This window comes from Ylistrum balloti, unplaced genomic scaffold, assembly GCF_031769215.1.
Source record: "Ylistrum balloti isolate Yb309-2 unplaced genomic scaffold, AGI_CSIRO_Ybal_v1 Utg369588, whole genome shotgun sequence".
Lineage (NCBI taxonomy): Eukaryota > Metazoa > Mollusca > Bivalvia > Pectinida > Pectinidae > Ylistrum > Ylistrum balloti.
Window position 1 is genome coordinate 892,128 of NW_026781875.1, and position 17,734 is coordinate 909,861.

General features: G+C 35.0%; 1 protein-coding gene across 1 annotated transcript in view; it reads right to left on the reverse strand.

The window, feature by feature from the left end:
- Nucleotides 1-646: 646 nt before the first annotated feature.
- LOC132544145 (uncharacterized) overlaps nt 647-17,734 on the reverse strand; it is a 40,978-nt gene continuing 23,890 nt past the window's right edge. The window contains exons 4-9 of the mRNA XM_060207723.1: nt 10,623-10,674; nt 10,083-10,118; nt 8,935-9,003; nt 8,571-8,739; nt 6,988-6,999; nt 647-4,163 (exon numbers count right to left, since the gene is read on the reverse strand). Of these exons, the coding sequence (XP_060063706.1) occupies nt 6,988-6,999; nt 8,571-8,739; nt 8,935-9,003; nt 10,083-10,118; nt 10,623-10,674 (338 nt within the window). The 3' untranslated portion in view covers nt 647-4,163. The remainder of the gene's footprint in view (nt 4,164-6,987; nt 7,000-8,570; nt 8,740-8,934; nt 9,004-10,082; nt 10,119-10,622; nt 10,675-17,734) is intronic.

A 17,734-nucleotide genomic window follows, 5' to 3' on the forward strand; every position in this document is an offset into this window, starting at 1 on the left:
TAAATGGTGGCCCCTGTGATGGGACTTGAAATGGTGGCCCGTGTGATGGGACTTTAACTGGTGGCCCGTGTAATGGGACTTTAACTGGTGGTCCGTGTGATAAGACTTTAACTGGTGGTCCGTGTGAGGACTGTCTACTCTCACATGCGTACCCTAAAGATCATCCTGTGGCTTTTCGAAAAAGAGAAGACGTGATAACACCAGTCCAGGGTTTAGGGATTGTGTTAGGCTATACAATTATTTTTAAGGCATTTGATAGATTCCAAAATTATCTTAACATAAACTAAATTTATGTAGGCTCCCAATTCTTCCTTTCCACTTCTGGGCATATTTCAAACTGCTAGAAATAGGATAAGACATTATTAGACCAAGGAACCATCTACTAACACTAACATCATCAAACTGTCACCACCGCAGACATTTCTTCCCCTTTGAGGGGAATGCAGGTCACCCCCCCACATCACCAGAACACTGACATTTGTGGGGGAGAGGATACCCTGAAACAGGAGGAGTCACAGAGACGGAGAACCTGTCAACCAAGCAATCAATGTCCCTAAAGTTAGAACAGCTGGACCATTTAAATTCTGTGTTTCTAAATATAATTTCGAAATCAAAATATCATTAAAATTAAGATCAAAACACCAAACGTAGAGATCAATGATCTTTATTTTTCTATAAAACATCTACAGAGAAAATTGTACAGACTGTAAACATAGACAAAATACAGTATCTATTACATGGGAAACTTGTCTAAACAAGTCTTAAATGAAGGAGAGCATTCATGTAAAATCAAACATCATTTTTATATGAAAGGAAATCATTGCTAAGATGAAATCTAGATAGGTTAATGTTTCACACAATAGAATAATTTTTTTTTTTTACCCTGAATTGAAAATTTTCTTTTTTAAAAAAATCACAACCATTCAAAGTATCAAAAAGCTGATAATTTCACAATTATGTTTTGCTCAAATTGAATACCAAGTGAACAATTATTCAGAATATATCACAACAAACTTTAAACTCCAGACAAATGTTTATAATATATTTTAATGAATATTTAACTGAGTCGTGTTGCAAAAAATTGAATTCAATAAAAAAAATAGCTCTTCTGAATTTAACAGCTACACATGTTTAAGGTAACTGCAGTAGCAATAAGTAAAAATAATCAGAAAATTGAAAGTTTTTGATTAAAACTAATTCATCTAAAAATCTATATCATATTCATTGATATCAGTGTACACAGGAAGACTAAAGCATGTTGTGAATCAACTTTAACATATGTACCATGAATGTTTTGTCCTCAAGGTTACAGAATTCAACAGCAATTAAAATTACATAGAACATTTATGTATGTTAACTATATATAAACAAAACTAAAAATGATCGAGTGAACTGTGATAAAGCAATCTAATAAGTTGTACAATTAGATATCATATTTTGTTTATTATCAACACGTGATTGAAGTAAAATATTCTCTAAATATATCTAAATATTTAATGACTAATGTATTTACAGAAAAATAAACACTATCATAAAATCGCTGTTTATTGTAGCTAGGAATATGGCTGTTGTATTTTGTTTGGTTTGACAAATGTATTCACTTAACAATAAGTTACCACTCACTTAGTGCAAAAAATCCCCGAATTGGTTTGGTTGTATTTGTTAGTTTTCCATTTTCCAAATGATTTTTGCAACATTTTCTGTGCAGTATTTTGATCACACAATTATTTGCTTTTCATACAAAATTTCTGGCAATCTAAAATGAAAATTATTTGACAATTTTCATGTGTCACATATGAAAGAACAAATGACTTCAATGATTCGACTTATCACTGTGTTCTTTTGCTGATATCACAGATAAAGTTCTTTTATGTGTCATAGTCGAAGTCAAATAATGGCTCTGTAAAGGTAATCTTCACTATGACGTCATAATGGAATCTCCAAGTACAAGACAGCATTTAATTTGCATTTGCTGACTTCACAATAAGTCATGAAACCAGCCCATTTCATGTGTATAAGGTATCAGATCTTGTATGTTATTTTCAAATGTGAATGTTAGATATTAAGAAATTCCCAAAAGCTTCTTCTCAGCGTAAGCTAATAATTATATAATATATTCATAAAAAACAATAAGGCAGCCATGATAACTAATAATTATTAATCATTAATTTTATCATAAAACAAGGTCATTCGTTAGTGCAGACTTTCACATTAAACATTGCCAACACTTTGACATGAAAATTCCATTAATTTTTTAGATATTCCTCACTGTTTATTCATAACTTGGTTAAAACTTTGACAAATCTTTTGAAAATAAACATTCTGAAGAGTTGTGTAATATTTGCAAAGCTTTGACTGGAATGTTTGAAGCAAATTATCTGGACTAACAAATATCACTTCAAGCTGCAAATCATGCTGAAAAACGATGAAACATTTCAAAACCACTTTCATGAATTGCAGTTCAGTTATAAACAAAAATATCATTTTATACACTAGAAGTCACACATGTTTGCAAATTTCAGGATATTTATGTAAAAAAGTGATGATTTAATACACAATGATAAGCTAGGAAGTAAGCCACGGTCAACACAATATAAAATCAGAGACGGGAGGATTGGGAGGTGGGGGAGAAGCGGGGAGAGGGTGGGGGTGGGGGTGGGGCAGACTAGGAGAGTATTAGTACCTTAGCATACACAATGATAAGCAAGGAGGTAAGTCACAGTCGACACAACATCAAATCAGAGATGGGAGGAGGGAGGCAGTGGGGGGAGGGGCAAGGGCGGGGGTGGGGAAGGTTAGGACAGTATTAGTATCTTAGCATACACAATGATAAGTGAAAAGGTAAACCACAGTTGACAGAATATCAAATTGGATATGGGAGGATGGGGGGACGGGGGGGTGCAGACTAGGAGGGGGTTGTGTGTGCAGACTAGGGCAGTACTAGTAACTTAGCATACACAATGATAAATGAGGAGGTAAACCACAGTTGACACAATATAATGATAGCCTTTCGTCCTTCAGTAGACAAGATATATCATTATCTCCGAAAACTCTGAAAGATAGGTCTACCTAGCCTCTGTCAGTCTGCTAACCTGTTTAATGGAGACTTCAATATATTCAATATATACTATAATTGTATAAAATATAGCAATGCAGATGTTAGAAAAAAAAATTCTATCACATGTACCTTCTTCACTTTCAAATAATATTATAATAATGATAATACATCGTTACTGACTTAACAATGTGTTTGTGACATCTACCAGAATACCTCAAAACGTAAACTGAATCCAGAATAGTATATATGTATATCACAATCATCAATCTGGAAGTCACATGATCATCGTAAACCTTATCATGTGATCTAACAACAATCCCATAGTTTGTTTCCATTTGTCAGTAATACTATATCACTCATTTCAGGAAGCTGCCATTTCATCAAAATATGGACGGATTCTTTAAGTCTTAACATCAAAATCAATCACATGGGATATTCTCAGATGTAATAAATACAGTTTACAGACAAAATAGCCAACATTATCATATACAATGTTACAAAATACTTTAAAATACAAAAGTGAAAAAAATATTATTGTGAAAATCTAAGATCAACAAGATCATTACATTAACATGTTAATGTCACAGGTTTAATAGTGTGACATTGAATTGGCCAATCAGGGATAGGATTACAGGGGTTTCATACCATGTTGGTTTATCAGCCAATCAGGGATATGATTACAATGGGTTTAATACCATGCTGGTATATCAGCCAATCAGAGAAAGGATTACAATGGGTTTAATACCATGCTGGTATATTAGCCAATCAGGAATAGGATAACAACAGGTTTTATACTGTGATGGTGAATCAGATAATTAAAGCTGTTAATACAAAATCCTGATGACTTTGAACTAGTACAGAGAAATAGAGTCAACATTTGTATATACCCGTATATGACTTCAGTGTCAGTATACAGCAGAAGAGAAAATCCAGTTTCATGTTAGACTGGACTGGTGACAAAGCCCAGTATAATGTACCAAGCTGATAACTCTCCACTTTCATATCACATATAAATTACTGACTACATATTTAGATGGTATAAAAAGAGACATTCTGCGTAGAAAGTAGACACATCACGGGGGTTCAACACTATAGTGTTATCAATCTGAAATTGAAATGATTTAAAAAGTAACTCAAAATAATTCATAAATCAGACTTTTAACCTGATCAGGAAACAAGCATTAATACTGATTCATATAACTAATTCATATCTGTTTCTTTATTGCAGATACGTATATAACCACAGACCTATATATGTCTTAGTTCATGCATTAACACATTACAGAAAGCCATATTGATTAAACATAATACTCAAACAGGATATTTGTCCACGCCAGCATTCAAAGCCATCTGCCATTCAAACAGGTCATGACAAGCTCTTCCAGAATATCAAGTACAAAGACACATGTCAGTGTAGATTTTCTATCTTGATAAGTACTTTTATCTTGCTGAAGCTTTTACTTAACCAAAGCACCTAGCATTACTATAGTATTGTGAATAAGACATTTTCACAGTGGACATTTCAACACTTCAAATAGAATTTAAAAATACCACAAAAAATCCCCCCAAAAGACTTAACCATAGTAAGCAAATAAAGGTTTATTTTGGTACGAAACTTCAGACTTATTTGAAGGATCGACTTATTTACAAATTTTCAGGGTTTTGGATTTTAATGCTTTGTTCAAATCCATCACTATGAACGGGCAAATCCCTTTTAGAAATAACTTATCTATAACAAAAGTTATTTTACATTTGAAGCCATTTCACAAGTTCCTCAATTATCAATCTGCATCTTTAGCATTGATGCTGATGTATGTTAGAATGTCCACAAGTGGTAATATCTATCTCACAACACCAGGGACGTGGATACTGTCTGTCACAACACCAGGGATGTGGATACTCTTTGTCACAACACCAGGGACGTGGATACTGTCTGTCACAACACTGGGGATGTGGATACTCTTTGTCACAACACCGGGGACGTGGATACTGTCTGTCACAACACCAGGGACGTGGATACTGTCTGTCACAACACCAGGGATGTGGATACTGTCTGTCACAACACCAGGGATGTGGATACTGTCTGTCACAACACCGGGGATGTGGATACTGTCTGTCACAACACCGGGGATGTGGATACTGTCTGTCACAACACCAGGGATGTGGATGCTGTTTGTCACAACACCGGGGATGTGGATACTGTCGCAACACCAGGGATGTGGATACTGTCTGTCACAACACCAGGGACATGGATACTGTCTGTCACAACACCAGGGATGTGGATACTGTCTGTCACAACACCGGGGATGTGGATACTGTTAGTCACAACACCGGGGATGTGGATACTGTCTGTCACAACACCGGGGATGTGGATACTGTCACAACACCGGGGATGTGGATACTGTCTGTCACAACACCAGGGACATGGATACTGTCTGTCACAACACCAGGGATGTGGATGCTGTCTGTCTATAGACTGGGGATGTGTAATAGAGGGATCAGAGACTGTCTATAGACTGGGGATGTGTAATAGAGGGATCAGAGACTGTCTATAGACTGGGGACATGTAATAGAGGGATCAGAGACTGTCTATAGACTGGGGATGTGTAATAGAGGGATCAGAGACTGTCTATAGACTGTGGACATGTAATAGAGGGATCAGAGACTGTCTATAGACTGGGGACATGTAATAGAGGGATCAGAGACTGTCTATAGACTGGGGACGTGTAATAGAGGGATCAGAGACTGTCTATAGACTGGGGATGTGTAATAGAGGGATCAGAGACAGTCTATAGACTGGGGATGTGTAATAGAGGGATCAGAGACTGTCTATAGACTGGGGACATGTAATAGAGGGATCAGAGACTGTCTATAGACTGGGGACGTGTAATAGAGGGATCAGAGACTGGACTGGGGTGTAATAGAGGGATCAGAGACTGTAGACTGGGGATGTGTAATAGAGGGATCAGAGACTGTCTATATAGAGATCAGAGACTAGACTGGGGACGTGTAGAGGGATCAGAGACTGTCTATAGACTGGGGATGTGTAATAGAGGGATCAGAGACAGTCTATAGACTGGGGATGTGTAATAGAGGGATCAGAGACTGTCTATAGACTGGGGACATGTAATAGAGGGATCAGAGACTGTCTATAGACTGGGGACATGTAATAGAGGGATCAGAGACTGTCTATAGACTGGGGATGTGTAATAGAGGGATCAGAGACTGTCTATAGACTGGGGATGTGTAATAGAGGGATCAGAGACTGTCTATAGACTGGGGACGTGTAATAGAGGGATCAGAGACTGTCTATAGACTGGGGACGTGTAATAGAGGGATCAGAGACTGTCTATAGACTGGGGACATGTAATAGAGGGATCAGAGACTGCCTATAGACCAGGGATGTGTAAAACCTGATGAGAAATACTTCTACAATATTACATGTGCGGGTATAATTTTGGTGATCATGTTCAGACTTTGTATGTAGGAACTAGAGGTGATAATTTTGGAGTGTATGTGCTGGTGTTTGAATGCAGAAATTTGCATGCAAGGTTATATAACACAGGAGTAAGTTTTCATGTGTCCTTGTGAAGGGAGATAGAGTGCAGGATTTTCTTGGTGCAGGAATTGATACACAGGAAAAAGGTTGTTGTTATATGCCCTCCTAAACTGATATCTTTTGACAGTGGCTTTGATAGTGATTTCATACTTTCTTGTGGACTGGGATGTCCACTAGAAAACAAGCTAACTTAATCAGATGCTATTTGTAGATCATTGAATACACAAGTAACAATATAGAGATATTACAAACAGTACACTGTGTGCATAGTACAGGATATACTAGCAATTTACTACCAGATAGCAGCTACACAAAAGACTACACCTGTGTAGCTATGGGAGGTGAACATGCTAAAAATAGATTCTCTTACCTATTCTTCATCCTGTATAACAAAAAATCAATAACAAAGGAGATATTTAACAAAACATATAATAAAAAAGGAATACATTAAAAATCACACATGTATATAACTGGTGAAAATGGACGGATGTAGTCACAAAAAGAAAATCTGAAATATTATTGATATAATATATCAAAACCTACAAATTTTCCAGTATAAATCATTACAAGTTATGGTCTTCATCATCAATACACTTCTTTTTCAAATAAATATGTTTTTGTTGGTTTAACTGCATCGAATATTTTTTCCGAATGGTGTTTGAGCTTAGGCCTCGCTGTCTCTTCTGTTGGAGCCAGGAAAGTCTATCTGTATGCTTCTATTGCTTGGTAATCCACCAGGCACTACATTGCAGTCATTTTCATTTAACTTTTTTGTGTCTCCATTGACAACCAATGCAATAAGCTTATGCTCCTGACGAGTCACATCCGACTCTGATAGTGTGACTCAATTGTCTAATTGCCTTGCGATGCACTTGCTTCTTGCTGATGATTATGACTTGCATCTGACGCTTTAGGGTCAGATTGTGTGTCTCCATTGACTACCGATATACTAGGCTTATGCTCGGTATGACTCGCATCTGACGCTTTAGGGTCAGATTGTGTGTCTCCATTGACTACCGATGTATTAGGCTTATGCTCGGTATGACTCGCATCTGACGCTTTAGGGTCAGATTGTGTGTCTCCATTGACTACCGATGTACTAGGCTTTTGCTCGCTACGATTCGTATCTGAATCTTCGGGTCCTTTTTCCTGATTGACAAAAGAATAAGTATTTTGATGAGTTTTCTCAGTATATGATCTATCTGACATGCTATTTACTTGATGCGGTAGTGTTAAGTGAAGTGTATCAGTTGTTGTTGTTGACATGCTATTTACTTGATGCGGTAGTGTTAAGTGAAGTGTATCAGTTGTTGTTGTTGACATGCTATTTACTTGATGCGGTAGTGTTAAGTGAAGTGTATCAGTTGTTGTTGTTGACATGCTATTTACTTGATGCGGTAGTGTTAAGTGAAGTGTATCAGTTGTTGTTGTTGACATGCTATTTACTTGATGCGGTAGTGTTAAGTGAAGTGTATCAGTTGTTGTTGTTGACATGCTATTTACTTGATGCGGTAGTGTTAAGTGAAGCGTATCAGTTGTTGTTGTTGACATGCTATTTACTTGATGCGGTAGTGTTAAGTGAAGCGTATCAGTTGTTGTTGTTGACATGCTATTTACTTGATGCGGTAGTGTTAAGTGAAGCGTATCAGTTGTTGTTGTTGACATGCTATTTACTTGATGCGGTAGTGTTAAGTGAAGTGTATCAGTTGTTGTTGTTGACATGCTATTTACATGATGCGGTAGTGTTAAGTGAAGTGTATCAGTTGTTGTTGTTGACATGCTATTTACTTGATGCGGTAGTGTTAAGTGAAGTGTATCAGTTGTTGTTGTTGACATGCTATTTACTTGATGCGGTAGTGTTAAGTGAAGTGTATCAGTTGTTGTTGTTGACATGCTATCTTGATGCGGTAGTGTTAAGTGAAGTGTATCAGTTGTTGTTGACAAAGATATTACCTGTTTATCATCTTTGTATGACTTTTTAACTTTCTTTTTCTTCTTCTTTACTTTTTCTGGCTCTTCTGGGACATTGGGCACAGATGAAATATTGATTGGTGGCAACTTTCGACCTGGTGGAACACTATCCAGGGCAGACTTTCCTCGAGGAGTTGTAGTGTCTACATCACTGAAAGTGAAACATGTAAATACACAATACAATTAACAGCATGAGAGCAATGAATTGACAAAAAATATTTTTCTAGCACAAACAGGGGAATCAAAAATCTGTCGTCAGTATGAATTTAGCATAATATATGATAGAATAAACTTATTATATTGAATATAGAAAGCGACAAGCCTATTGTAACAGAATGTGAAGCACCTTTCATTGGAATCGCTAACTTGGTTGTTCCTGAATTTGGTCTTGATTTTACTTGTTGACGTTGGGCTTCTGAAGCAAAAAGAAATCAAGAAGCTACAAAATATAGCTCAATGCATCCTGAGTATTATTCATAAATCATTGTACCGTTAAAAGCATTAGCTGTGTTAGCAAAAGCTGTACCATAAACATTCATATTTTGTGGGTAATGCTTTTCGGCTCAGAAAAAGGAGGGGCACGGTTCATTATATCAGCCATGTTGTTAAATCTTATATAACCATGTACAAGGATGTATATAGTAGTTTAATGTGTTAATTTGTAGTAGTTAATGTGTAGCCCCGCCAACCCTTCCTCTGTTTTAGTCCTTTGTTGATTCGTCCCAGATTATCTTAAAAGTTATCAAGTGACGTGGACCACAGAGAAGACTTGATCAAAAACAAATAATGTCGCACGACATGGTCCCAAAAATGTAGTCAATTTAATATTGCACATCATGAATTTTTTTTATATAAAATGACAGGAATCAGACAGAACTTCTGGAGTGGAAGACTTAAATATCTTAATAAAGAACTAATTTTCAACAAGCGGTAAATAATCAGTTATGCAGTTAAACTATTATTTCTAGAAATGCTTGTAAATCAGTGCAGTCAATGAGGTGACAACATGCATGCTTTGCGTTATTTTCAACCATGAATACTTGCTCTGTCACTCTGTTTCTATTTCTCTTTTTCTTTCTTGTATGACTTCAATATTTGGGTGCAAATTAGCAGAAGCAAGAATTAAGCAATCGCAAACAAAAACAAAACAATGAAGCAAAAAGCTAACATATAAACAAAGCTCCATCAAAATGTTCAAAATTTACATTCCTGAAAATAAGTCATTAAAAGAAAATAGAGAAAATAATTCAATTAAATTGCTACAATTAAACTCACTCACTATTAGTTAGCAGTAGGGAATATAAGCAGTTGATCAGTCAAAATTAACCGCCATAACCCTGATTAGTTATACGCAGTCTTATTTCTCATAAATTCTATTGAAAATGCAAATCAGATATTGAAGAAATTGATAACTTAAAAACAAAATTTCAACAAAGGTCAACTTTTTGTAGTGCACTCTGAAAACTATTTTTTTTACATAATGGTGATAGTTACCCAATTGACCTTGTAGACAATACAGTGGCCTCATTCCTGAAAATGTTGTACACGTTAAAATTAAAACCATGGTAATGATACATGGTTATCAATTAGTGTTACAAAGCTAGATATAGATAGCATTGTCAACATGTCTAATGCAATAAACAGTCCCTAAATAGGTATACAAAGGATTGTGTAAAAAAAAAACAAATTAAAAGCAATTTCAAATACAGACTTGGAATTGATAACAATAGAGTCAAACAAAGATTAGAACTACTCAATTGAACTGTTTCGTCCTTCTGAACTGGCCAAAATCAATACTTAGATACAGGCAGCAAGTCCAGTAATTCTCTTTACTGCCTTGTCTCATGTTTCCTATAAACAGCACTACTTTATAGCTTAATACTTTCTCCACATAACAGTTAGTTATATTGTTCACAAAATCACAGTCATTATTTAATGAAGTTAAATGACACACACATGAAGTCAACACAACAAATTACATCTGTTGTTATGATCAAATCAATAAATGGATACATGATAAAAAGTGTTCTTTACCTAGGCTTTGGATCAACAGGTTTTCTTTTCCCTTCCTGTCCCTCTGGTCCATCTGGGAGTGACAATAAAGATTAGACATTTCAAAACTTGTGTAGGAATTTGTTCCTAGGTTAAATACCTAAACTTTGCAAATATTCTGTCTCAGACATCAGTCACATGACATCTCAGACATCATTTACACAATATCTCAGACGTCAGTCACATGACATCTCAGAGGTCAGTCACATGACATCTCAGACGTCAGTCACATGACATCTCAGAGGTCAGTAACATGACATATCTGACATCAGTAACATGACATCTCTGACATCAGTAACATGACATCTCAGACATCAGTCACGACATCTCAGAGGTCAGTCACATGACATCTCAGAGGTCAGTAACATGACATCTCAGAGGTCAGTAACATGACATCTCAGAGGTCAGTAACATGACATCTCTGACGTCAGTCACATGACATCTCTGACATCAGTAACATGACATCTCAGATGTCAGCAACATGACATCTGACATCAGTAACATGACATCTCTGACATCAGTAACATGACATCTCAGATGTCAGCAACATGACATCTCAGACGTCAGCAACATGACATCTCAGACGTCAGTAACATGACATCTCAGACGTCAGTCACATGACATCTCTGACATCAGTAACATGACATCTCAGACGTCAGCAACATGACATATCTGACGTCAGTAACATGACATCTCAGACGTCAGTCACATGACATCTCTGACATCAGTAACATGACATCTCAGACGTCAGCAACATGACATCTCAGACGTCAGCAACATGACATTTCTGACGTCAGTAACATGACATCTCAGACGTCAGTCAAATGAGATCTCAGACATCAGTTAAAGATGTCAGTAACATGACATCAAATGATACCAAAAACTGTGTTCATCGATCAAGTTCCGATAAATGAAAAGTAAAACATGTAGAATAAAATCTTTATAAAGAATTGTACTTAAGATATGTAATGAATGAATGGCATCTTTCGATAAAAATGAATAATGCATATAATAGTATAGGTCTTAATTCAGTTGTTGCAAGCTGATGCGTTTAAAACTAAGAAATTCATGAAAAGAACAGGAAAGTATACATTTCTCAAAAGAGATATACTTCTTCAAAGTAGAACTGCACAGTCTCAGATCATGTAATTTAGAATTCACAAATTAAACATCAACACAAGCAAAGCCTGAAACTATGCAGTTCAGAATTCCGAGGTTTGACAAGAAAATTCAAATTGTCCAATCATTGTGATGGTATTTAGCAGTGAAGCAATAAAACCTGCATTTACACTCCAACAAAACTTGATTTTTTAAAAAAATATTCATTACAATCTTGTACACTTCATATTTCAGTACAACTATGCTTCATAACGATCAGTTGTCTGATGAAAGTGACAATGAAGTCACCGAAACATCACACTCTAATCCATTCTTGATACTCCAAGAATTATGATCACTTTTGCTCTCTGCACCCCTGGAACATGTCATAGCAAAATTGAAGGTTGCATGTGCGACACAATGTGAGCAAGACAAAAAGACTAGTATGATGTACAGCAAGCAAGTCTTGAGGTCATGTAATGGTATGTTATAATGGCTTTGAAGTTTAGTGTCGCTCATTTGTGATCTTCCAAAGAAGCATTTCAGCTTGATTGGTCAGTTCTTTTATTCTGGAAACAATCAAATTACTTTGCTTGTGCCTACAATTTTGCCATGACATGTCCCAGGGTGCAGAGTGGTTGTAACCACTGGTTGTGATACAAGTTCTATAAAAAGAATCCCTGTTTTCTTCATCAAGACTCTCATAAGCTTTTGCCCAAGTCAAAGCGTTAACAGGAAATGTGATGATCTGCTTTTAACTTCAATATACAGCAAACATACTGATTTTGGTGGCCCTATTACTTATTTGTTTTATTGCATAGACTATGGACAAAGAATATTGTGTTCCATGGAAAATTTTGTTGTCAAAATAATTTGTAGTTTTCCATGGCAACTTTTGTTGGCAAACTAAATTTTAGTGTTCTGTGGCAAATTTTGGCAAACTAATTTGCCTTGTACCAACCTTTTTGAAATTATTTCAAAATATGTAAAAAAAAAAAAAAAAAAAACTGAAAACAAAGAAGGTTTTGTTATGTATGATTTATTTTCTCAAAGTTTATCAGTTGATACAATGTGATCTGTGGTTAAATCGGTGGAGTTTCTATTGATATTTCTAACACTGGCTGCAAGAGATGGTTCATCTCCAAATCCTTACAACCCTCAATAAAATGTATTCTTGAAAACTGAAGGATATTTTAGTCTCAGTGTTACACATGTAATCAATATTAGGTATTATATATATATATTATATGAAAATGAATGACATAAATCTGTTTTTCCTCATGAGCAAGTTATAAAACTTCTACTCAGCATCCAATGAGCCAATGATTACAATCTATGCTATAGAATTGTGGGATTACATGTATCGAGTAAGGGCTCTAATTGTGGGAGGAAACCACAGTACCTGGGGAAAACCCACTTGGTCAGGTAGGTGTCCCCAAACATTTTCACATCAAATCAAACTGACATCCAGAAGAAACACAACTTCATGTCAATGTCGAAAAACCTAATGAATCTTGAAAATGGACAGTTTCAAATTATGAGTGAAGACCACTGGGCCAATAAAAGTAATGACAGATGCATCGTCAAACCAATACCATTTTCAAAGTAACAAAGAAACAAAGTATTGGTACATAATTCAGTGTACTGCACTTCAATCATGACCAGATGTATGATGTTAAAGTAAATTTATTTAATTACCTAACATAACAAATCAATACAAAAATACAGCACAACATCACTACAATATCAACACATTTACAACTATGGGCAGAATCACTATTTACTTCTCATTTTTATCATCATATTTTTCTTCAAATATTTCACTCTTAGCAAACACCATTAGCACACAATATGCAACATTAAATTTGAAAACAAGAGGCCAGCATGGCCTGTATCATTACAAACATTAATAATTAAACAATAATGCCGAATCATGTTTTTTTGTAATCCTTGTACAATGGGTGAATAAAGTTTACAGATGATATATAGTGTTGATGGTCATGAAATGACTACGAATGATTGCCTTGTTACCCTAGATTTAACAAATCTGACCTCTGAATGATAAACAAAACTTGACATTATATGCCTTCAAACTTTGAATACAATTAAAAAAGATGAGAAAATAAAAATAACATGTCAGTCTCTACCCTTACCCGAGAAAGCCAGAATTTTCTCCTGTATATATGTAATACACATTACAACATAGAAAAGAGGTATTACCTACAAAAACACCTAGACATACACAACATTTAAATAACTTCACCGGGAGATAATCTTGACCGTCTTAAATTTGATGTTGAGCATGAACACCCCCCTCAATAAACAGGGATACTGACCAAATCCTTGAGTATTCATACATATATGATAAACACACTATTTAATAAAGGCAAGTACAAAACAAGAGGCAGTCATGGGCCTTAACGGTCAACTGAGGTCTTCAGGTCTTTGGACAGTTTTACAACCTGTTTATCAGTCCCAGCATTAGGGCAGACAGAATAGAACTGCTATATGCATACTTACATGGTTTTTATTGTTTCTAAGGCTTAATTTTCAATCAAACAGAACTGATAACACTCTCTGTTGTTGAAATTTAGCATATTTGACCCCTGTGAACTTGAATAGAGGTCAAGGTCTTTCACTTAAACATGATAGCCCTTCATCCCAACATGCTACTGGCCCAATATCATTTCCCTGTGCCTTTTGATTATAAAGAAGTTGTTTAAGTATTTCAACACAACAGGCCCCTGTTACCTGGAAAGTGGGTCAAAGTCATTCTTTTACACAAACTTGGTTGCCCTTCATACCAGCATACTGCCCGCCTAATATCAACACTATGGGCCTTTTGGCTATTGAAATAGAAGTCATTTAATTATTTTGACTCCCGTGACCTTGAAAGTGGGTCGAGGTCTTTTATTTTAACAAACATGGTAGCCCTTCACCCCAGCATGCTACAGACCCAATTTCAGCACTCTGGGCCTTTTGATTATTAAGAAGAAGTCAAAATTACAATTTTTTACAACACACGACACCTGACAATAAGCGATTGCAATAAGTCACTTGAGACTTTGTCTCAGGTGACCTAAATATTAATTATTGAGAAATGTAAACTTTTTAAAAAAAGTAAAAATAAGTTTGTTACAATAATACTACTGAAGTTATCAGACGATAGGTTCAAGCCTCAAACAAGTTCAACCATACATTTACAGCACACAACAAAGTTACTGACATGAATACATCTGTTGGCAGTGGATCAGCTAGCTAGGGTTCATATCTTTGCCCCTGGATATTATTTTTTCCAATGGATTTTCAAGATTAAATGAGCAACAGCATATAAACATTTGATATTATTATAATATAATTTTCAGTGCAATATAATTTGGAATCATTTTTGCACTGAACAATCACCACACGAAAGCACGACACAAGACATCTTCTAGTAACAGATAATACACAATATCAACAGCTGAATGTATATGTTACCATTATTTTACCTCAGCAAGCAAAAGCTTTAACAACATATATCAGCTATAAAACTCTTTACATTGTCTGAGTAAAAGCTAAAACTACTCCAGCATCACAAAAAATGATGTCATTGTTACTATAAATAGTAACAATAATCCACAAAATGCATGCCATTTTTGAAACATTTTCAATACATGTATAAAGCCATGTTTAAGCATCAACAAAACCAAATCCAGCCTCAAGTAGCACCAGGAAATAAATCCTTGAAAGCTTTTATCATTCCGTTATCATTTCCTTTTAATGTCCTTCCTCTTTGTCTCATACAGCATTACATGCAAACCAAAATTGCTTTTTATGAGTAAGTGCTCCTGTTATTTACCAAAAAACAAGATCATGATATCATATAGTGTACATTGCCTTCTATATAGACTTGTTTGAAAATTCAATAAAACAAACAGACTGGAACTCAATCCTTACAGATCCATTTTTTTTCAATTAAAGTCATAATGTAGAATATTCTAAGTGTAAGAAGAAATATGGCACATACATTAAAAAAGAAAATAGATTTTTTTCATTTAGATGGAGTTATTGCTGTTTTGATTTCCTTACACACATCACTTCACTCATGTCTTCATATATAGACCCACTTTATATCTACATATATTTTTTTCATGTACCACTAGTGATATCTGAAGAAAAAATAAGTATAAAATAAAGGATTACTCATTTTACAATTGATAGCAAAAATGTAAATAGTATGGAAGCAGATCATGCTTAAGAAAAAAAACATCAAGTAAATCCCAGCCACAGAAAATTAACCTGACAATGTAAAAGTGTTAATATGTTCAGTATTACTTGTGAACTAAAGATAAGTACTTCAAATATTACACTAAACAGAAATTTGTAAAATATACATCATGTGAACTTTATGTTTTATGTGACTGAACAGGATTTGTCTCTTGTTTTGAATTTCATCCTTCTCTCATTTCCAGAAGATCTTCACGCACTCTGTCTTCATTATTGGGTGAATGACCTGTAACCAACAATAAATGACCATCAAGAAAAGGAAAGAAATCAAGATGGTGGATATGATGTATGGAAGTAGAGAATTTATGATGAAATATGAATTTATCTTTTTCTGTCTTAGTATTTGGTAAAGTATAATCCTAGACGATGATTGAAGAAAAAGTAAGACAAGAGAAATATGATGATGAAGCTTGGTTATGGCCTGAAGAATCTTGGTCCATGTTAGAATGGACAATCAGAAATACCTCTAAATCCAGACAGGTATTGGAGCATATGCATTTCTTGTTTTGACATAATGATGTTCACTCATGTGCCTCAGGTGTTTGTTACCACTGTTCTTATTTTGAGAACAGGACATTCCTTTGATTTCACACATCACAGGCTAAGAATCTGAAGAATCTCACCAATTCTTATTTCCTTATTAGAACAAAGATGAATTACTATTTCTGTTTTAACTGCTATATTTAAACAACATACAGAAGTTATAAGCAGCACAAATCAAATCTTAATTCAATAATTTCAGAGATAAAAGTGTTAAAATATGATTACTGTTAACAATATGTATGTTTACATACTTTAATCAGTTTGGTGAATACATATTTACAGTGAAAGTTCTTGTAATTAAACAAATCTTCACTGTTTTACCAAGCATGAGGTCAGAGAATGTTTCAAAGACATAGTCAAACAGGCTATTGCTTTCTTTGATTTTATTTTCCAGGAATTCATTCCAACCTAGAAAATAACACTCCTCCACAGTACCTGGATGAATCCACTTCTACTGTTAATGAGATAAACAGGTTTTATTGAATGTGCAATTACACTCTGCAAACATCTACCACCAAGAAATAATCTTAACTGCAATTCCAAATCAACACCTTGCGATGGAAAGCATTTCACTACAGATGTACACCAGATCTATTTTTCGAACCATACTTGTTCAAATCTATAAAGTACTTGCCATGGAAGTCAGCTTTCTGGAATCCTAAAAATCAATTTGTTCTGAGATTTTTATACCATTCACTTTATCTAACTGTTGCAATACAAAAGCCCTTGTTTTAAACCACTCAATGATCTCTTGAATAAATGTAACAGCAATGGGATATCATGAATATTCATGAAAACAATCTGAGATGGAATGAATATTCATCAAACCACTCTGGGATCTCAGGATTATTCATATAGGCATACATGGCAATCATTAAAATACATTAAAAAAACACTCAGGGTGCTAATGTTTAAAGAAAGCCTTCTGGGGCCTTTTGAACATTGTAAAAAATCACTCCTGGATCTCATTGATATGAATTGTACAGCAAAACATTCTAAGATCTCAAGGACATTCATTATTCACTATGTAATGCATTGGGATTAATCAAACCAGTCTTGGATATTGAACACAAGAGATCTCATGAATATTTATATAAATAATCAGGAATTCATGAATATTTAAATTAGTACTATGGGATTTCATGAATATTCAAACAAATAATCAAGGATTCATGAATAATTAT